The sequence below is a fragment of the Babylonia areolata genome, chromosome 29, assembly GCF_041734735.1.
Source record: "Babylonia areolata isolate BAREFJ2019XMU chromosome 29, ASM4173473v1, whole genome shotgun sequence".
NCBI classification, from domain to species: domain Eukaryota; kingdom Metazoa; phylum Mollusca; class Gastropoda; order Neogastropoda; family Buccinidae; genus Babylonia; species Babylonia areolata.
In genome coordinates this window covers 41,677,678-41,701,785 of record NC_134904.1, presented here as the reverse complement: position 1 = coordinate 41,701,785, position 24,108 = coordinate 41,677,678, and the positions used below count along the sequence as shown (strand labels likewise).

The window sequence follows — 24,108 nt, the reverse complement described above, 5'->3', positions numbered from 1 at the left end:
GCGTGCATTGCAGAGAAGCAAATCGCTCATGCCATAAATCGTGAAACAAGGACGAGTACTCTTTATATTGTTCATAACACAGTCAGTGATGATTGTTTCCCTTTAATTTTCATTCATTCTTTCCGATTTAGTGACGTTAGTGTGTGTGTTTGTTGTGTGGGGGTGGGTTTGCGTGTATGTGTGAGTGTGTGGAAGTGTGTGTGAGTGTGTCTGTTTGTGTAATATGTATGTGTGTTGAATGTGTGTGTGTGTGTGTGTGTGTGTGCGTGTGTTCCTTTGGTTGTTTTTGTTTTTTAAATATTTGTCCTGTGCAGGCATGTTTGTGTGTGCTTAAGTGTGCATGTGTGTGCGTCTATGTGTGCGTTTACATGTGAATGTGTTCTTTCTTTGTTGTGTATCTGTTCACACTGCAAATCATAACACACACACTGACACACACACACTGATACACACTGACACACACACATTCAAACACTCACAGATACGACTTGATATAACCAAGAACAAAAAGAGCAGTTGTTTCTTGTTCACTTTACCATTTCAAAATTCTGACTTTGACACACACACACAGACAGATGCACACATTTTGACAGACACGAGAGAGACAGACGGGAGAGAGACAGACAGATGCATGCAAGCGCGCGCGCGCACATCATCATCATGGCCTGGCTTCGCTGACGAAGATCTAGGAAGGGCGTTGTCCACGTCTGATGCAGGCACGCTCATGGCTGACAAGGCCAATGCGGGAAAAGCAGAGTCGGCCGCAGCGGTTGCAAGGGAAAGTCTGGTCTGGGTTCGCGGCTGCAGCGTCGTGGTTCTTCCTCCTCCTGCGTTTGTCCTCAAGGCTGGCCCTGCGGTTGTTTTCGAAGGAGGAGACAGCTTGGTGGATGGTGCGTCGCCAGGTCTCTCGATCAGCGGCTACTGCGGACCACTGGCGATGGTCAATGTGACAGGCACCGAGAGCTTTCTTCAAGGAGTCTTTGTATCTCTTCTTGGGTGCTCCTCTGTCACGGTGGGCTCCTCTGTCACGCGCGCGCGCACACACACACACAAACTAACGCCACAAAGAGCAGTTGGTCTGTTCCATCTGATTTATTACACCTCACCAAACACACACACACGGATGGACTCAACATCAAGACTCAACACCACAGCACAACACAGGTCACAGGTACACACTGCAGTCCACACAAAACACCGCCCTTTCTACACATGACCACACGGCTACTTCTTTTCTCCCATGTCATCGATGTCGTCTTCATCAATCTGAAACAAACAAGCAATGCTTTTACAAGTTTGTGAGCTACACATTACAAATACTTGGCATTGTTCGTATGTATGTGTGTGTGTGTGTGAGAGAGAGTGTGAGTGAGTATGTGTGTGTGTGTGGTTCTGATTTTTTCTAAGACCTTAAGGGAAATTGATCTTTTAATAATCTTTTGGTCTTAGTATTTTCATGTGGAGCAGTGGACCAATGGTGATGCGCCCAACTAGGAACTGAGAGTCCGCAGGTTCGAGTCCCAAGTGCAGAGTGCACTTAAAACATGTATACAAAATGTAAAAGAACCCATGGCAACAGAAGGGTTGTGTCTGAAACAATAGTGCCAAAAAACCCAGTTCGACAGTAAAACAAATACACTAGCAGACAGAAAATGACCACACAAAAAATATGGATGGCACTGCACTATGGCAACGTGTTCCGTCTCTGGGGAGAGCAGCCTGAATTTCAAACAGAGAAATCTCTTGTGACAAAAAGTAATACAGTACAATACAATCCAGTATACTGCAATGCAATGCAACACAACACAACTCAACTCAATACAATGGCAAAGACTTCAGAAGCAGACATCACCTGTGGCCATTTTTCAGGCAGGATGTCCAACAGGTCGTACTTGACGTCGCCCTGAATCACAATCTCATCCTCACTGCTCACAGAGGACCCGCAGGAAAATTTGGTTGCAAAAAATTTACTGGCGTCTTTCAGGTCGATTTCTGAAACACACTCCAGGAATTATATCAATGACTTCTTCAATAACTGGTTCAGTCCAGCTGTTACAACAGATATAAACTCTCTCTCTCTCTCTCTTGTTCACACATGGCAAATCAATCCAGAGGTCAGTGTTTCACTGTTTGTCTTTTCTTTTTTTTTTAATTGAATTTCCTCCATCATTTCAAAATAGTCATCACTCTGCCTGTCTCCTGTTCCATGAGAGATCAGTCACTCCAGCATACACACCCCTCACTCTCACGTCACCCCAAAATCACATTATACACATATATGTATGCATGTACACACAAAAACATGCTCATACACACATTTGCTCAAACAAACAAACACACACAGGCACACATACTCACACTTGTACACAAACTAATACACCCACACATAAGCCCCCAAATTCCCACCAAACATTTACACACGCATCATGCTAAATTAGATATGTTTTAAAAACTTGCATGAACGTATCATCACTAGTAATGTAGTATGACACAGACACATATATTCTACCTCAATGCACACACACACACACACACACACACACACACACACACACACACACAGATAAATACACAAAACACACATACTCTAAGATAAAAACACAAACATGCACTAACATTCTCTCTCTCTCTCTCTCTCTCTCTCTCTCAACCATTTTTGTTCTGATTTGTACCCACCATGTCACTAGATCCATACAGCTAATGAAAACAGTTAAGTGTTCAGTGTTCTCTCTCTCTCTGTCTCGACCATTTTTGTTCTGATTTGTACCCACCAACTAGAGCTATACAGCTAATGAAAACAGTTGAGTGTTCACTCTCTCTCTCTCTCGCTCTCTCTCTCTGTCACCAGTCACTCACTCACTCACCGTAAGAGGCCAAGCCGACGACGATGGTGACCTTCTTCTTCTTGCCTCTGCTGGCCGTCCACAGCCGCACGCCTTGTGGCTCCACCTTCTTCTTGGCCTTCATCAGCCCCTTGCCTCCCCTGGTCTGTCGCTTCTTCTTCTCCTCCCCTCCTCCTGCCGCCCCGTCCTCCTTCTTGTCTCCGTCACCTTCGTCATCTCATCACCATCATCATGATAATGTTTATAACAATCATTATAACCACCATCATCACCATTATAATAGTAATACTAACAATAATAATAATGATGATGAAGATAACAGTAACAAATGCATTCATATGGTACTTATCTCCTTCGTCATCTGATCATCATCATAATAATAATCATAATAATATGTTAAAATATGGATAATAATAATAATGATGATGATGATGATGATGATAGTAGCAAATGTATCAATTAAGTGCCAGTCTCCTTTCTCATCTCATAATTAATAGGAAGAAGAAAAAAAAAGAAATAACAATAATAATAATAATAATAATAATATCAATAAAGATTATAACAATAATATATGTATTTACATAACACTCAATCTTGTGCGGAAACAAATCCAAGCACTTTCACTTGCATGCACAACTGAGTATACTCTGAATGGAAGGGATGCAAGACAAAGCTTACAAATGCAAGTAGATAGAAGGCTGTTGAAACTACGGATGGAAGGACACACACACACACACTCTGTATAAACTATAGACAGAAGGACACACACACACACACGCACAGACACACCTATTCACACACACTATGACACACACACACACACACACACACACACACACACACACACACATGCATGCACATGCACACACACACACACACACACAGAGATGAGTGCACATAAACTGGAATGTGCTATGGAGGAGAGTTCTCTGGGTATTACCTTTGGTGACTGACAGTTTTTCAAATTCCTTGGGGAGGTTCTTCTGAAGCCATTCCTTGCACTTGTCAGAATTGACGTAATACTCACAGTACTGAAAACAAAAGCTGTGGCAATAAATCTATAAAACAGTGTCATGAAAATGGTACTGATTAATCAAATAAACTTCTAAAAAAATGAAATTAGATAACCTAATCTTAACTAAAATAATGAAACAAATTGACTAAACTAACCTTAAGTAAAATAATCAAAACAAAAAAAATACAACTATTCTAAAATGAACCACCTGCACATCCGCTTATATGTGCACCCAAACATACACACACCACACACTTTTTAGCCTTCACATTAGCCTTCACACACACACACACACACACACACACACACACACACACACACACACACACACACACAACTATTTTCAAACATGTTAACATGGAATTTATACTCACCTCTATTGGCATAGTGCATTCTGAAACACAAAGGAAACAATTTTGTATTGACTTCATGCACAACCAATGATTTGGCAAATAATCAAAGTTAAACTGTTAAAGTTAACAGTTCAAACTCAGTCATCCTTCACAGTATAAACTTTCTTCACATTAACTGTCTCTGACTGGGGGGGGGGGGGGGGGGGGATCCAAAACAAAAAATCAAATGTGTTGCTTAAAACTTTTGACATGGCAAAAATAATCTGAATTCAGCAAATTGTACAATTCTTGTAAGACCATATGCCACTGTTCAAATGGGTGCATGCATAAGTTTTTTTTTGTGTGAGTGTGTGTGTGTGTGTGCGCACGCGCAAGTGTGTCTGTAAGTGTGTGTGTGTCACCATGTATATAGTATGTACATGTGTGCATGTGTCTCCACAGATGCAGTCATCAATGCTACATGTGTGACAATGTCACAATGTGAGAATGCAAAGTAAACCATAATCATTGTTTGTCAGTGTTTCACTTTCAGCTGAGTGTATGCAGTCACACAAATTCACTTGTCAGTGTTTCACAATCTCTACATCAAACTATTAAAAAAAAAGAAATAATATATACATATAAAGTTTAAATAATATATACATATAAAGTTTATGCCTGTATGTTACTATGGTTGTGTTTACTACTAGATTCTTGATGTGTGTCTTAGCAGAGACTGAATTTCCCATGTGAGGGATTAACAAAGTAATATAGTATTGTACTGTATTGTGTTGTTTTGTTTTGTTATTGTATTGAAAGTAAACTGAATCCTCTTCTCACCTCCACAGTATACAACCCGAACTGGGTAGCTGACCCCTTTCTGTGGACCATCGTAGGTCAGGAACTGTCGCTCAACTGGTCCTTCTGCTTCCGCCATGATTGTTTCAGTCACTGATTCTTGCTGCAAGGGGTGAGACCACGTTAAGATTCACGACAAAGAAAGATCAAAAAAGTGTGAAAAAACGCATTCAGTTACAACCAAAATGTGATAGATTTGACAATACCGATTCAGTACAATTCATAAAATCTTAATATATCCGAGTCAGACACCCAACACTCAGGCAACAGTCACATGCTTCAGTTATTATAATCAAGTTATTGAGTAATTAATACAAAACAGCCTGGACAAGAGAAATGTCCTGGGTTGAAGGCCCTGAATGAAAACGACATCTGACTTTTTCATCAGTTTACTGTTACATAGTATTTTGTATTCATACTTTGTATTTCTTTTTATCACAACAGATTTCTCTGTTAAGAGATTACTGGATTACCACTGATGAGATTTGTCCACCCTCCACCAACTCGAATGCCACAGCAAGTAGGTATGTGGCACCTACACAATAAACAGACCAGATGATAATCACGGGGAGAGTTTTCCTTGTCTCATCTAGGCTCTAAAGCAGTGATCAAGGGAAGAACTCAACAGTGCAAGTAAGAAATAATCTGGCACGTGGGTGGAAATAATATACGAGACAGATCAAAAAATGACAACAGCCGACATTACGGACGAAAGATGAAAACGAAACCGCTGAATCAAAATCGTGCTGAGGCAAACATGTTGTAGAAAGTCAAGTCAAAACATTTCTGCGACCAACAAACTTTTTAGTAATAAAACTTTTTACCATACTGAAAGTGAGACAGCACAGATTGAGACTTGAGACCGAGAGCGACATGTTTTTCTTTAACTTTCTTCTTCTTCTTCCGGTGATGTCCAACTGCTAACCTTGGCAATTACTGACATTTGGAGAAGCTGTGCACCATGTCAGTATCAGAGGAAGAGAGAGAGAAAGAGCGAGGGAGGCTGTTGGCAGAATGGAGGGGGGCCTGGGGGTTGTGCTAATTTGCAGTATACAGCTGTATGCAGAACTGCACCACAGCTGTTAGGCCTTGTCCTTGTCCAGCAAGCTGGAGGCAAGTGGTGCCCCAGGGCACAAATTTTGTGAGGGGGGGTATGGGTGGGGGAGGAGGTTGGGGGCTGGTCGGGGGGGAGGGTGTAGGTGGAGGGTTAGGGGGGTGGGAGGGGGGCTTCACGGATGAATGAAGTCTACTGCTTGGACACCCTCCGGAGGAAGATGCCCAGGGCTGGGGACTAGACAGCGCTACTTTAACAGACGACTGTTCATTAAAGAAAACTTTTTACCTGTGACAAAATAAGTAAACACTTACTTTAACCAAACAGTCTGGTGATTAGAAACAAAAATAATCACTGTGAAGCCCGCATAACTTACCGAGTCAGCATGCGAGGACTAACCGGAAACTAAAGTTAAACAAAGCTACCCCGGTAAATAAATCTAACAAAAATAACAAGAACACAATCCAGTTCAGAATTGAGCTGTTTGACTATAGTATATATTTTGTTATTGATTGTTTATTTATCTTTTTGAGTAAAGTTTTTACTTGTGATATTCTGAATATTTACTATTTTCTTAATACATTAATGATGTTTTATTTACACAAAGCTGTCGATATACAAAATGCACTGGTCGTTTATTCGGATAGTGCTTTATCGAGAAACGGCCATACCATGTTGCGCCAGATGGCAGAAGCAGACGACAAGCCGTGGGGCACGCACACTGGATTCTTTCAAAGTTTTGTCACGGTCAGAAACGACCGGGCTTTTATATGTATTGTGTCTCATTGAATGTATGTTAATCAGCAATGATTCGGGAAAGTGATCTGAGCATCACTGGCAATTTTCCAGTGAAAGACGGGAAACTGCAGGAGTTTCTTGATGCAGCAACAGTCTGGATCAACAAGCCACATGTCGCGAACAAAAGGTTGAGTGGGACAAAAATTGTCCAGATCAGAACTGCAGATTCACTGAACACTGTAGACGAAATGTTGAAGATTTTTTTGTCAAATAAAAGTCAAAACACTGCTTCTGACTGTGGGAAGACGCACAGTTTGGAAGTTGATCTCAGAGGAAACGAGGAAAAGTTTGTGATAATTGTTCGAGAGTTGCATCCAAAACAGCTGAAAGCATTCCCAGTTCTCTTGGAGGCTGTCATCTATGGTGGGTAGAGTATGTTGTAGTATGACACATGTGTGCAGTAGTGTCATCTATGGTGGGTAGAGTATGTTGTAGTATGACACACATGTGTGCAGTAGTTGATTACTTTTGCTTTTGATATTATCGGTCATCCAGTGATGGATCAACAACCTGTGAGCAGAGGCAGTACATGTGTTGTTAATTGTGTGTGTGTGTGTGTGTGTGTGTGACTTTGTGTAAAAGCATTTTAGTGTGTGTGTGTGTGTGTGTGTGTGACTTTGTATGAAAGCATTTTGAAAGCTTATTAACTTGCTTACATGATACTATGTTTATGAGATTAATCATCATCATGAGTGTCATCATCTTCAGTATGGTTAAAGATGTTCTGGAAGGACCCCCACACAATCACACATGCAGGGTGGAGTTGGGGTGCAAAAAAAGCAGAACTGACAGTGGGGCAGTGAAACATCATCATTAGATAATATGAAATATGTCCACAGAAAATGTGGAAATTATATTTCGCTCTGTGTTGTAACCTGTTTATACAAGCATGTATGTTTGTACAAGCATTATGTCTTTAGATAGATAGATCCCATAGTTAGATCCCATAGTTATTAGTATGTAGACTGACACAGACACACATAGAGAGGGGTAAGTCCCCATAAAAACAAGCTCTTGGGAAGAAAAACATTAACTTGATTATCTATTATATGAAATAGTGTGTCAAAGACAAATGTTTCGATCACAGCATGCTCTTTCTTTTTCTTTTCTTTTTTTCTTTTTTTGTTGTTGTTGTTTTGTTGTTGTTGTTGTTGCTTTGTTTCTGTACAAAGTTGAATATTAATTGCTGTATGACATCCATTCTGACTGACTGCAGATCAGAGTTCACAAAGAGTAACATTCCTTCCCCTCTGCTACACCACCAACACAGCTGAGGAGGGTGACAGCAATGTCTCTTCTGAAGTGGCTTATTGCTTCACTTTCCTTCAGCAGGATGACGGGAACAGGTACTGAAACTTTTAGAAACTAATGTAAAATTCAAAATAGGCATTGTAATTTGTCTCCCTTTCTCTCCCTCTGTGTGTGTTGAAAGTTGGGAGAGGATACATGTACAGGTTACTTATAACAGAAATTGTCACAAGATTTGTGATGTGTGAGAATATTTATCAGTGTGATCATGTCAGACCGTTGTAGTTTCTTCTTAGTTTTGCTTGCTTGCTGACTGGCTGAATAACTTTATTGTTTTATTGGGGGGGGGGGGGTTCCTATTCTTTTTTTTTCCAAGTGAAATACAGGCATCTACACACACAGTTGGCATGTTATACACTTACACAACATAAATATAATGATGAAGTCAGTATACTATATGAATACCATGCTATAAAACAACACAACAAAGGTTTAAGCAAATAAGGCATGAAGATGTCAAATTATAACAGCAAAATGAACATTTTTACATTGAGCTAAACAGTCTCAACTAAGGCATAAAGAACATCAAACTGCAACACTAAAATGAACATTTTTTTACAATAAACTAAAAACATCTGAACTGAAATGCAATTGTATGTAAGGAAAAAAAAGATAAATGAAATGGAACAAAATAAAATAAAGCATCACTTCCATGACCCCCGCAGTACCATACAGCTGAAAATGGAACAAAATGAAATAATCAGTTCCATGACCCCCACAGTACCATACAGCTGAGCTGCAGCAGACCCCAGCCCCAGGAGTCAGGCCGCACGCCCCACGCACACTCCTCGCTGCCCTGGTTGAGGGACACCCTGGCGCCAAAACTGCAGCGCTGGACACAGCAGTCGAACCTGTCCACTGCCATCAGGTCCCTGCGCCTGGTGGGCGTTGACCGCTACGCCAAGCTGTACTCTGAGCTGAAAGACAAGTACGGGGCGGAGCTGGTCAAGGTATGAGATCCGCTTTCATTTTCTCAAGGAGGCATTACTGCATTCAGACAAATCCTATATATATATATATATATATATATATATATATATATGCTGTACCACATCTGCTCGGCAGATACCTGACCAGCAGCATAACCCAACGCGCTTGGTCAGGGCTTGAGTGCATGCTTATAAAATATATTTGTGTAGCTATCAGAGTGGATTTCGTCTACAGAATGTTGCCAGAGGACAAATTATCGTTGCCATGAGTTCTTTCCCTGTGCGCCAAGTGTGTGCTGCACACTGGACCTCAGTTTATCGTCTCATCCAAATGACTAGTGCGCCAAGTGTGTGCTGCACACTGGACCTCAGTTTATCGTCTCATCCAAATGACTAGAATCTAGATGCTCAGTTTGATTTTCCAGTCAAACTTGGGAGAAAGGGCGAGAGCGGGATTTGAACCCACACCCTCACAGACTCTCTTTATTGGCAGCTGAGTGTCTTGACCATTCTGCCACCTTCCTCCTGGTCAAAGTATGAGGAAAAATGAATGCCTGTAGTGTTTTGTTTGTGGAAGACTCGGTGTGTCTGTCAGTTTGACTTCCTCCTTGTCTGTCTGTTGTTTGACATTTTTTTAAAGGTCTGTGTTGGTTATTCTGTCTGACTGTCATTGAATGTTGTGTGAATACATGATTGTTGCTGTGGTAATGTTAGTGTGTGTGTGTGCATTAAATTTATGTGTGGTTGATGTACTAATATATAATGGTGGGTTAGTCTGTGAGTTGGGAATGTGAGAGATTGTGTTTTTCTATATCTGTGACTGTCTGTGCCTGTTAAACTGTCCTTAATTTTCATCTCTTTAATTTCCCTCCAACCCCATGCCTGTCTCTCTTAGTCTCATTCTGTCTTTCTTTCTTTTTCCAAGTTTAATCCATCTTTCTTTTTTCCCATAATTCGTATTGTAACTGTTGATACAATGTATGGTTGACCTGAAGATATGCGATGCATACTCATTTATTCACAAACATGCACATCCATCTCTCTCTCTCTGTCTCTGTCTCTCTCTCTCTCTCTCTCTCTCTCTCTCTCTCTCTCTCTCTCTCTCTCTCTTCTCTTCTCTTCTCTTCTCTTCTCTTCCTGTATGTGGAATATGACTTGTGGATGACTTTTTTTTCCCTTTTTTTCCCCCATTTTTTGCCCAGATGGCTGTAAAAAAAAAAGTAGTAGTGCTTATTCGACTGCCCTCTTGAAATAATGTTTATATCTGTATGTGTGTTTGTTTGTGTGTGTGTGTGTGTCTGTGTGTGTGTGTGTGTATGTGCGTGCATATATTGGGTTGTTTTTAAGAATGAATTGATAATTTATACTATAGACAGATTCTATTGCAATAGTCATTTTCTGATAATACCAGTTTGTTTGTACATATATGATAAATCTCCTTTCTTTCCATAACAGAACTGGACAGAGTCGACAGACCCACAAAAATTTGTTTATGAGGACATTGGGATAGCAGCTTACCTTCTGGTAAATATCATCATTATACTTCAGTGACTTCTCTGTTTTGTTTGTTGGTTGGTTGGTTTTTTGTTTTTTTTATTTTTTCTCAGCTGGTATGTGTTTGACTGATTGGTTACTATTGTTTGTTACATTGTATATCTTTTGTATATCTTGATTCAACACCGACTGTCCTAGAAACCCACTTGGCCGAGAGAGTGGGACGTAACTTGGTCAGAAACTCTCCACTATAATCAGATTCTAGCCCAGATAGATGGGACAGCAGTTGCCTCCTCTGCTGTTGTTATGGTCATCGTCAGACACCACTGATTATCATTGCCTCCTCTGCTGTTCTTATGGTCATCGTCAGACACCACTGATTATCATTGCCTCCTCTGCTGTTCTTATGGTCATCGTCAGACACCACTGATTATCATTGCCTCCTCTGCTGTTCTTTCAGACACCACTGATTATCATTGCCTCCTCTGCTGTTCTTATGGTCATCGTCAGACACCACTGATTATCATTGCCTCCTCTGCTGTTCTTATGGTCATAGTCAGACACCACTGATTATCATACATATCTTGGTTCGAAGCAACATGATACACAACTACTAGTATATATATATATATTGTCGGCTTGGATCAGAATTCCAAATCCATTTACATAAATCTGTGCTCATCAGAAATTATGTGTTAACAATTTCAAATTCATTTTTGTACAATACAGACAGACTTGCATTGGGTCTTTATCACCATGATGTCATACTCAGAAATTTCAGAAACATATAAAATTAAATATATCACTGAGTCATTGTTAGTGTGTGTTTATGCGATATGAAATGTATTTGGCAGATATTAAAATGTTTAAATGATATGTTCAGTATGATGCAAGAAGTTATAATGGGTCAATTTGGGGCAGGTTTTCTTTTTCCAGAATAATCCTTTCTTAATGTAATGTACTGGCTTAGAAAAAAAATCCTATATTGCATTCTAGAATGCTGTGATTATAGTATTTAACATGCCATTTAAAAAAATAATAATGATGAATTTATAGTTGTGTTTACATTCTGAAACAGTGTTTCCAAAAATACATGACTGTTATAGTAGAACTTTTTTTTTTCTTTTTCTTTTTTTGCGTAATTCAAGCCATTGTGTTTCATCACTTTCATGTGTGAAGTAGTTCATGTTTTACTTTTTATCATTTTAGTCCAGCCTTTGTCATTTTGTTGTGTGTGTCAGACTTGACCATGAGTTGAGAGACTGTGTGGTGTGAGTGATGAGCCTCTAGATGCACAGACATTTTCCAGTCAGATGAATAAAGATTAATATATTGTGAGATGTGTCTGAGATTTTATCATTTAGGTACTCTGATATTTGATACGTATGTTGAGCGTTGTGCGTGATGGTTTCATGTGTGTTCAAAAATAGATCACTGTCAGTGTTTGGTCAGATGCCTATGCTGCGTTATGTTTGTAAGTTGTTTTACTTGGAGTTGATGTGCATGTTTTACTTGTCAGTTTTATAATGTACATGGCAATTGAGCATGTTTTGCATGGAAAGGTGCTACATAAATTATGTCATTATTAGAGCATGTTTAAATTACACATACTTAACCGTGACCTACTAGTGCAGACTCTACATGGAAAAGTGCTACATAAATTAAGTCATTATTATCATTATTATTATTATTATTATTAAGTACTGTCATTGTAGTTGTTATTATCATTATTATCAGTGTTTTGTTTTTATAATCAAATTTATTATCATCATTATTGGGGTTTTTTAATCACAGTCATCATTATTATTATCATCATTGTCATAAGTTTTGATATCATTATTGTTGTTGTTGTTGTTGTCATTATTATTATCATCATTTTTATTATTACTGATATTGTTATTATCATTATTATTATTATGCTCGCCATCAATATCATCATTATCATTATAATCAAAATTATTATCATCATTGATGTTTTTTTTATCACAGTCATCATTATTATCATCATTATCATAATTTTTATATTATTTTTGTATTATGATTATTATTATTGTATTGTACGTTGACAGCTGATATGGGAAGAGGACAGGCAGGGCAGCAGTGAGAAGAAGAAACAGTCGTTTGTGGACCTGGGCTGTGGGAACGGCTTGCTGGTCTACATTCTGACAAAAGAGGGGGTGAGTAGAGATGACGACTGTTATGATTTTACTGTATTTTGTTAAGCTTGACCGCAGTTTTACGGCTTGCTGGTCTACATTCTGACAAAAGAGGGGGTGAGCAGAGATGACGACTGTTATGATTTTACTGTATTTTGTTAAGCTTGACCGCAGTTTTACGGCTTGCTGGTTTACATTCTGACAAAAGAGGGGGTGAGCAGAGATGACGACTGTTATGATTTTACTGTATTTTGTTAAGCTTGACCGCAGTTTTACGGCTTGCTGGTCTACATTCTGACAAAAGAGGGGGTGAGCAGAGATGACGACTGTTATGATTTTACTGTATTTTGTTAAGCTTGACCGCAGTTTTACGGCTTGCTGGTCTACATTCTGACAAAAGAGGGGGTGAGTAGAGATGCCGACTGTTATGATTTTACTGTATTTTGTTAAGCTTGACCGCAGTTTTACGGCTTGCTGGTCTACATTCTGACAAAAGAGGGGGTGAGCAGAGATGACGACTGTTATGATTTGCCATATTTTGTTAAGCTTGATCGCAGTTTGTTCTGATGTTACACTTACGTCAAAATTGTTCTGACAAGTTCATTTTCCACTACATAGCATTGTCACATGCTATCCCGTCGTAGCATTACACAGATGCTGTGGAGTTCATTTTTGCCTACATAGCATGGTAACATGTATTCCTGTCATAACATTACCCAGACACTCTAGACCCATTGATTATGAGGTCAGGGTAGTCACTTCTAAACTTGGTCTCACGTGATGATGCTTAGCTAATCGCATGCCTGTTTACATTGAAACAGCATTGAGCAGACAATCAGGTTAATCGTAGTAGTTACACCGTGTTGCAGGTAGGCCCAAGTGTTTGTTTGCCTTGTAGATAATGTACATTGGCTCTGAGTCCGAGTGTTCCTACCAAATTCAAAATGTTCAAACCAAATTTCCTGATTGTTCCTTCAAACACTTGACAAGGGTTGGCATCTCTGGGTGAGTGTAATGACCTGGCGCTGATGCTGCTATCATGCGTGTTATCTTTTCATCTGCCTATGAAGTTCCAGAACTAACTGTCCACCAAGTCAACCGAATGCATTCTGACCTGTTGAGGATAAAAGCCTTCTTTTATTGGACACTGTCTTCTTGCCACAAGTCAGTACAGTCATCCCCATGATGCTAGCAGCACCTCTCCCAGATTCAGTGACAGATAGTTTCCTTTCTCCTAATGTATATGTACATATATATATAGAGAGAGAGAGACCGACACACAGACATATATATCTATAGATACATATAGATAGATATCTCTCTACTCAAATCTCAGTGTCAGAAATTAGAGAAAACAACTTTCAAAAACCCAACAGAACTTAGTCTGTGTGTATACGGTGTGAATGACAGCACAAAAGCCTAACAATGAGACAGAGTCTGAGGGCACTTTTTGTTGTGATGGTGGTGTTGTCAGTGAATTCAGGGCTTCCCATCAGTAAAAAGTCTTATGGGTCCCACAGACTCTTTAGCAATAATTCTTAACAGGGTTATTCTAATGCTGCACAATGTAATCAGATCTGAATTGCATGCTACATGCAAAGTCATGCATACCTTGTGTGGGTTTCTGGGCCAGGAAATTTCCAAGGGAAACAACTCTTCTTTGTCGCAGACGATCCTGGCATTAGAGTGAATCTCAGTATTACCTCTTTCAGCACCAAGTTTCTCTTTGAAAAACACTTTCTGGCACCAAGTGTTGTAGACTCGATGCTCTCACTCACACGTTTTGGTCCATGTCAAAACAACACAGTGGATGTGCTCTCATCAGACTTGGTCAGGGGGCGAAGTTAGTCATTGTTCTATTGCACAGGAAACTGGCTGCAGCTGTCAGCTTTAGGATACAGTTGATGTGATGTCTTGTGGGTTAACCTGTCTTCATGGATATTTCTTTTTTATTCCATTTTAATTTTAAATGGGGGTTTTTGTTGTTGTTGTTGTTTGTTTGTTTGCTTTTTTTTTTTTTTTTTTTTTTTTTTTTTTTTTTTTTCATGGTCTGATCATCTGGTTTTGGTTTGTTGACAGCATCCTGGTCTTGGTATCGACCTCCGTAAGAGAAACATCTGGAACTCGTTTGGCTCCGATGTGAAGCTGGAGGTGAGATCAGCGCACACACACACACACACACACACATACACACACTCACACATACACACACACACACACACACACACACACACACACTCACACATACACACACACACACACACACACACACACACACACACACACACCACACACACACACACACACACACTCACACACACAGATGTAATGCACATGAATGCTTCTGTTCTGACTGATCGTGTCATGTCACTTGTCTTTCTACCTCCAACCAGGAGAGATCCATCACACCCTCAGCTGACAACCTCTTTCCAGAATTTGATTGGATCATCGGTAACCATAGCGATGAGCTGACCCCATGGATTCCAGTCATTGCTGCCAGGTAAGCCGGTAGAGACAATACAGTGTGATACAATGCAATACAGTGCAATATAATACAGTGCAGTGCAATACAGTATGATACAATGCAATACAGTATGATACAATGCAATACAGTATGATACAATGCAATACAATACAGTATGATACAGTGCAATACAGTGCATATAATACAATACAGTATGATACAATGCAATACAATACAATACAATGCAATACAGTGCAATACAGTATGATACAATACAATACAATACAGTATGATACAATGCAATACAGTATGATACAATACAATACAGTATGATACAGTGCAATACAATACTGTATGATACAATGCAATACAATACAGTATGATACAGTGCAATACAATATAATACAATGCAATACAGTGCAATATAATACAATACAATATGATACAATGCAATACAATATAATACAATGCAATACAGTGCAATATAATACAATACAATATGATACAATATAATACAATACAATACAGTATGATACAATGCAATACAATACAGTATGATACAATACAATATGATACAATGCAATACAATACAATATGATACAATGCAATACAGTATGATACAATGCACTACAATACAATATGATTCAATGCAATACAATACAGTATGATACAATACAATATGATGCAATACAATACAATATGATACAATGCAATACAGTATGATACAATGCAATACAATACAATATGATACAATGCAATACAATACAGTATGATACAATGCAATACAATACTGTATGATACAATGCAATACAATATGATACAATGCAATACAATACAGTATGATACAATGCAATACAATACAGTATGATACAATGCAATACAATACTGTATGATACAATGCAATACAATACTGTATGATACAATGCAATACAATACAGTATGATACAATGCAATACAATACAGTATGATACAATGCAATACAATACAGTATGATACAATGCAATACAGTATGATACAATGCAATACAATACAGTATGATATAATGCAATACAATACAGTATGATATAATGCAATACAGTATGATACAATGCAATACAATACAATATGATACAATGCAATACAATACAGTATGATACAATGCAATACAATACTGTATGATACAATGCAATACAATACTGTATGATACAATGCAATACAATACAGTATGATACAATGCAATACAATACAGTATGATATAATGCAATACAGTATGATACAATGCAATACAGTACAGTATGATATAATGCAATACAATACAGTATGATACAATGCAATACAATACTGTATGATACAATGCAATACAGTATGATACAATGCAATACAATACTGTATGATACAATGCAATACAATACAGTATGATACAATGCAATACAATACAGTATGATACAATGCAATACAATACAGTATGATATAATGCAATACAATATGATACAATGCAATACAATACAGTATGATATAATGCAATACAATACAGTATGATACAATGCAATACAATACTGTATGATACAATGCAATACAGTATGATACAATGCAATACAATACTGTATGATACAATGCAATACAATACAGTATGATACAATGCAATACAATACAGTATGATACAATGCAATACAGTATGATACAATGCAATACAATACAGTATGATACAATGCAATACAATACTGTATGATACAATGCAATACAATACTGTATGATACAATGCAATACAATACTGTATGATACAATACAATACAATATAATACAGTGCAGTGCAGTACAATATAATACAGTGCAGTGCAGTACAGTGCAGTGCAATATAATATAGTTCAATACAATACAGCACAAAAACTGAGTAAACTGAAAAATTCTAAAACTCTTCGTTCAGATCATCGTACACCTGCAGCTACTTTGTACTGCCCTGCTGCCTGCATGACTTCAACTGCCGCTTCAACAACAAGGTGAAGGGGGAATCGAACTACCGGTCCTACCTGACCTACGTGGGCCAGGTGGGGGAGGCCTGCGGCTTTCGGGTGGAGGAAGACACACTGCGCATCCCTTCCACCAAGAGGGTGAGTCACGCCTCCTGCACAGTGCACTGATGATGCATTCTTCCTCCTCCTACCCTCCCTACTTATCCCTCTGCTGAAACCTTCATGTGGTGTGTGTGTGTGTGGGGGGGGGGGGGGGTACTGTGTTTGTGTGTGCGCTAGTGTGTGTATGTGCAGTGGGGGTGTGTGTGCAGGGAATTTTTTACGTGTCTAGTGTGTGTGAGTTGTGTGTGTGTGTGCATGTGTGTGTGTGATTGTTCATATCTTCATAGGAAGAGAGTCCGTCAGGGTGTGGACTTGAATCTCGCCCTTGCCCCTTCTCCCAAGTTTGACCGGAAAATCAAACTGTACAAACTACTTTTCTCCTCATTAAACATAACACACTGAACATGCACAGCATCTCCAACAGTGTCTAAAAGTAAACTTTCATCAGCACCATCGTCAACAGGTGTGTCAGATCGGTCGTCACCGCACCTACCCCCCTGACCAGGAAGCGGCCGCCGATCAACAGCGACAGGAGTTCATCAACAAAAGATGCACCATGAACTCCGCAGCCAGATCCAGTGAACCTGAGCAGTCTTCCGGAACGCACCCTCAGTCCTCAGCAACACCTTGTCTGAAGAGAGCACACGGAGGTGACGGTTGTGAGGAGGAGTGTGGATGTCGTTCTCACGCAGACAGTGAAGGCTGTGACTCGAAGCCGCTGTGGACAGAGTCCTTCCAGGCCAGAAGCGATAAGGAACAGGTGAGGAACTGTCAGAAGGTGGGCCAGGCGGTCAAGGGGCGCGTGGTGCGTGCCGTGTTTGACGCCGTGCTGACTGCAGACGACGCCACGGAGGTGACGGGGCAGGAAGGGAGGCGATGGAGGAAGGGAGGTAAGCATTGTGCTTTTTTTTTCTTTTCTTTTTTTCTTTGATGACAGTTGTTGTTATTAAATCACTTTATATGCACACCAAGGGACCAGCTGGACTGGAATGGCCAGAACAGCCCAGAACAGAGTGCGATGGCGAGGGGTCGTCGATGGCCTATGCTCCACAGGGAGCGATGGGCATAATGATGAATGATATGCACACATGAGAAAAGAAGAAGAAAAAATATGCAGACAACAGACAGGTCACCAGGGTCGTTCATACATCGGGAGCAATCTCACATTGGTAATCCCTCACAGGGGTAACGTTTGTGTCTGCTCAAACACATCAAGAATCACACAAGACAAAATGATGCAGACAACAGACTTTCTGTGGCTTCTTCTTCTTCTTCTTTGTTCATGGTCTGCAGCTCCCACGTTCACTCATATGTACATGAGTGGGCTTTTACGTGTTTGGTCATTTTTACCCCGCCATATAGGCAGCCATTCTCCGTTTTCAGGGTTCTGCATGCTGGCTATGTTCTTGTTTCCAAAGCCCACCGAACGCTGACATGGATTACAGGATTTTTAACGTGCATATTTGATCTTCTGCTTGCGTATACACACCGTGACGAAGGGGGTTCAGGCACTAGCAGGTCTGCACATACGTTGACCTGGAAGATCGAAAAAATCTCCACCCTTTACCCACCAGGCACCATTACCGAGATTCGAACCCGGGACCCTCAGATTGAAAGTCCAACGCTTTAACCACTCGGCTATTGTGCCCGTCTTACTGTGGCTAATTTTGGGACATTTTTGCTCTATTTTTTTTGGGGGGGGTGGGGGGGGAGTTGGGAGGGGGGGTTTCATTGTTTTTGTCATCTCTTTCAATAACTTATATACACTGGGGAAAAAACATGCAATACAGCACAATACAATTCAACACAACACAACACAATATCACATTAGTAATCCCTCACAGGGGAAATTTGTTTGTCTGCTCAAACACATCAAGAATCACACAAAACACACTGATGAGAAGAATAGGTGCAAACACAGACATTACTAAAAAGATACAAACAGTACAAAAAATTCAAGGATTTTTTTTAGATACAAACAGTTTTTACTAAAATATAAAAAAAATTGTTTTAAATACAAACAGAATCTGGAAACGAATGATGAGACCCAGTAGAAGCCATCAGTTAGCTCTACCCAGGTAAGCAGCCTGTTGTGCAAATGACCCAGTGTTTGTGAAGCGTTTAGAGCTTGGTCTCCGACCGAGGGTAGGTGCTTTATAAGTATCGGTATCATCATCATCATTACCATCATCATCATCAGTAAAAAAAATTTTTTTTTAATTTTTTAATTTTTTTTTTTTTTATTAAGAATTGCAGGTCTTTCTTTTCTGCTTTTTCACAAACATGCATGAAAATGTAAAGAAATGTTGTGAGTAAAACGTGTCATGGTAACCTATAGGCAGCGTCCACCTCAGCACGGTAGCTGGGATGCTGGATGCAGAGACAAATGTTGTGAGTAAAACGTATCATGGTAACCTATAGGCAGCGTCCACCTCAGCACGGTAGCTGGGATGCTGGACGCAAAGACAAATGTTGTGAGTAAAACGTATCATGGTAACCTATAGGCAGCGTCCACCTCAGCACGGTAGCTGGGATGCTGGATGCAGAGACAAATGTTGTGAGTAAAACGTATCATGGTAACCTATAGGCAGCGTCCACCTCGGCACGGTAGCTGGGATGCTGGATGCAGAGACAAATGTTGTGAGTAAAACGTGTCATGGTAACCCATAGGCAGCGTCCACCTCGGCACGGTAGCTGGGATGCTGGACGCAGAGACAAATGTTGTGAATAAAATGTGTCATGGTAACCTATAGGCAGCGTCCACCTCGGCACGGTAGCTGGGATGCTGGATGCAGAGACAAATGTTGTGAGTAAAATGTGTCATGGTAACCTATAGGCAGCGTCCACCTCGGCACGGTAGCTGGGATGCTGGATGCAGAGACAAATGTTGTGAGTAAAATGTGTCATGGTAACCCATAGGCAGCGTCCACCTCGGCACGGTAGCTGGGATGCTGGACGCAGAGACAAATGTTGTGAATAAAATGTGTCATGGTAACCTATAGGCAGCGTCCACCTCGGCACGGTAGCTGGGATGCTGGATGCAGAGACTCGTGATGACCTCAAGTCAGAGTGTGGTGGGGTGCAGACACTGCTCCGTAACCATAGCAACATCTTTCAGGGTAAGTTCATCATCATTCTTTCCTTTATGTTTCTTTGCTTCTTGCTGTTGCTACTTTGTGTGTGTGTGTGCATTTGTGTGGGTGTGTGTATGTGCATTTGTGTGTGTGTGTGTGTGTGTGTGTGATATAAACAGTAGATAGATTACATTTCTTAACTTCTATAACTGCGACAATAGTGATCTGATTCTGAATATCTTCTTTGTTCATGGGCTGCAACTCCCGCGTTCACTCGTATCTATACAAGTGTGCTTTTACGTGCATGGACGTTTTTACCCCACCACATAGGCAGCCATACTCCATTTTGGGGGGTATTCTGAATATGTAAGAGCTTGAACAGGAGTCAAGATGGCTGCCAGAAAAAGAGGGCGCTAGTCAGGGGGGCAAAGGGGAGGTTACCTACTTCCGGGAGGTTATCGGCCGTAGCTACTTTCATTTTCTCCGCTTAGACGGATAGTAGTTTGCACAGGACAGGAATGTCAGACCCCTGCCGGAGTCTGCACTAGTGGGTCACAGTAAGTATGTTACTTAAACGTAATTTTAGGAAGAAAATTTCCTATATTTCTCTGTTGTAAGCTGATTGGTTCTGTGGATAATCAGTTAAGTTTATGTATCAGTTGGATGTATTATATAGACTCTTCAGTAAAGTGTTGTTGCAGATATTGCCACTACCTGGAAGATAATGGGTGTCTTGATGTTGAAATGATGAAAGTTCTTTCTTGGGAGAACAAAATAAGAAGGGGAGAGTGGGGAATGGGATGGGGGTACACAGTTCTATTGCTAAACACAAGACACAGAGCCACATGCTGGGTTTGTGATTATGTTGTCGTTTTGGGATCACAGTCTTTGCAGGATGTTAGTTCATACTGGAAGTGAAACCAAAGAATTTTCTTCTCTTTTTTTTTTCCTTTCTTTTTTTTTGGTGGTGGGGGCTATGTGAATATACATATGTTTACAAGTATTCTGTGATACACATTTATATACACAGCACGTAAGTTATGGGCATTTCAAAGCATGTAGCAACATTATATGACACCATAAACCAAGGTCCTGTGTGCAGCACGCACATGGCGCACTGAAAAAGAAACCATTACAACAAAAGTGCTGCCCTCTGGCAGAATTCTGTAGAAGAAATCCACTCTGATAGGTGCACAAATATACATGCATGCACTCACAGCCTGCCTTGCACCTCGCTTATGCTGCTGTCAGGCATCTGCCTAGCAGATGTGGTGTAGCGTATATGGATTTTTCTGAACACAGTGATGCCGCCTTCTGAAACTGAAACTGCAGCAGCATGTTTTGGTAAGCACCCAGAGAAGTTTATCTGGACAGAGTGCCAAATAAGTATCCATTATTAGCAGTATTGCAGTCTGTCTGGATAAGAGTGCTATATAAGTATCCATTATTAAATGGTATTGCAGTTTATTTTGAAAGAATGTCAAATAAGTATCCATTATTAGTAGTAATACAGTTTATCTGGATAGAGTGCTATATAAGTATCCATTATTAGTGGTATTGAGTTTATCTGGATAAGAGTGCCATAGAAGTATCTAGTATTAGTAGTGATACAGTTTATCTGGATAGAGTGCTTTATAAGTATCCATTATTAGTAGTATTGCTGTTTATCTGGATAGAGTACCCATTATTAGTAATACATGTGTTACAGTTTTTCTGGATAAGAGTACCATGATTTTATAAGTATCCATTATAAGTAGTATTGCTGTTTATTATTTGTATGACTATTCATTATTAATATTATTATCATCACCATCATCATCATTGTTCCAGTGTCCGGGGGCCGGGTTCAGCTGAGGGACTTCAGTGTGGACGACCCCTGGAGCCCCTTCAGCAAGGCCAGGAAGGCGCGGAGATCCGACCCCGCAACACGCAAAGTCTCCCTGTGCTGGTTCCACAGCAACCACCCAGACGGCTGTCCCCGAACGGCCGCCAACTGTTCCTTTGCTCACGGTGAGGGGGAGCTGAGGCCGAGGGAGGTGCGGAAGACTGAGAGATAGGTGTGTTCATACAGAGAAATCTGATGGGATAAAAAGTGACGTAATGTGACACACTGCAACACAGTACAATACAGTACAATGTAATACAATACAATACAGTACAATGTAATGCAGTACAATACAATACAATATAATACAGTACAATACAATACGATACAATATAATACAATACAATACAATATAATACATTACAATACAATACAATACAATACAATACAATACAATACAGTACAATACAATACAATACAATACAATACAGTACAGTACAATACAATACAGTACAATACAATACAATACAATACAATACAATACAATACAATACAATACAATACAATACAATACAATACAATACAATACAATACAATACAGTACAATACAAGAACGGAGGCCCCGTGGGGTGCAGAAGTAAGAGAGATAGACGTGCTGGGAGAGTGGTACTTGATTTCTTACAGAGAAATTTGTTGTGATAAAAGTGCCATCTTGTGACAATAGAATACAGTACATTACAATATAATGCAATATAATACAGTACATTACAATATAATGCAATATAGGAACTGAGGCCCAGGGGGTGAAGACGGAAAATAGACATGTTGGAGAGCCGCCCTGATTTCATACAGAGAAATCTGTTGTGACAAAAAGTGATACAGTACAGTGCAATGCAGTGCAAAGCAACACAGTGCAATGCAGTACAATACAATACAATACAATACAATGCAGTACAATACAATACAATGCAGTACAATACAATACAATACAATGCAGTACAATACAATCCAATGCAGTACAATACAATGCAATGCAGTACAATACAATACAATGCAATGCAGTACAATACAATCCAATGCAGTACAATACAATACAATGCAGTACAATACAATACAATACAATACAATACAATACAATGCAGTACAATACAATACAATACAGTACAATACAATACAATGCAATGCAGTACAATACAATGCAATGCAGTACAATACAATGCAATGCAGTACAATACAATACAATACAATGCAGTACAATACAATCCAATGCAGTACAATACAATACAATGCAGTACAATACAATCCAATGCAGTACAATACAATCCAATGCAGTACAATACAATACAATGCAATGCAGTACAATACAATCCAATGCAGTACAATACAATACAATCCAATGCAGTACAATACAATCCAATGCAGTACAATACAATACAATGCAGTACAATACAATCCAATGCAGTACAATACAATACAATACAATGCAGTACAATACAATCCAATGCAGTACAATACAATACAATGCAATGCAGTACAATACAATCCAATGCAGTACAATACAATACAATCCAATGCAGTACAATACAATACAATACAATCCAATGCAGTACAGTACAATACAATACAATGCAATGCAGTACAATACAATCCAATGCAGTACAATACAATACAATGCAGTACAATACAATCCAATGCAGTACAATACAATACAATGCAGTACAATACAAGAACTGGGGTCCCAGGGGGTGCAGAAGACAGAGAGATAGATGTGTTGGAGAGTGGCCCTGATTTCATAGGGAGAAAGCTGTTTTGACAAAAAATGATACAATATGACAATACAACACAACACAGAATACACAATACTCAATACAGTACAGTACCCTACTAATACAACACAACACAGAATA

General features: G+C 39.7%; 2 protein-coding genes across 3 annotated transcripts; one reads left to right on the top strand and one right to left on the bottom strand.

Moving 5' to 3' along the window:
• Positions 1–1,077: 1,077 nt before the first annotated feature.
• LOC143274679 (density-regulated protein homolog) lies at positions 1,078–6,560 on the bottom strand. Of its 2 annotated transcripts, none has more exons than XM_076578560.1 (7): positions 6,479–6,560; positions 5,031–5,151; positions 4,233–4,252; positions 3,784–3,874; positions 2,865–3,059; positions 1,853–1,992; positions 1,078–1,266 (listed from the first exon to the last, which is right to left on the bottom strand). In XM_076578560.1, the coding sequence occupies exons 2-7, from the start codon at positions 5,125–5,127 to the stop codon at positions 1,225–1,227; spliced, it is 585 nt and encodes a 194-aa protein (XP_076434675.1). In that variant the 5' UTR covers positions 5,128–5,151; positions 6,479–6,560; the 3' UTR covers positions 1,078–1,224. The 2 variants fall into 2 exon arrangements, with proteins under 2 accessions (XP_076434675.1, XP_076434676.1); XM_076578561.1 differs by lacking the exon at positions 6,479–6,560 and adding an exon at positions 6,417–6,436.
• Positions 6,561–6,802: 242 nt separating this feature from the next.
• On the top strand, positions 6,803–23,308 carry LOC143274804 (putative tRNA (uracil-O(2)-)-methyltransferase). The gene is made up of 11 exons (XM_076578732.1): positions 6,803–7,263; positions 8,117–8,246; positions 8,930–9,158; positions 10,593–10,661; positions 12,701–12,808; positions 14,867–14,938; positions 15,181–15,287; positions 17,155–17,338; positions 17,766–18,192; positions 20,305–20,421; positions 22,207–23,308. Exons 1-11 carry the CDS (start codon positions 6,909–6,911, stop codon positions 22,431–22,433), a joined length of 2,025 nt encoding a protein of 674 aa, XP_076434847.1. The 5' UTR covers positions 6,803–6,908; the 3' UTR covers positions 22,434–23,308.
• Positions 23,309–24,108: the final 800 nt, after the last annotated feature.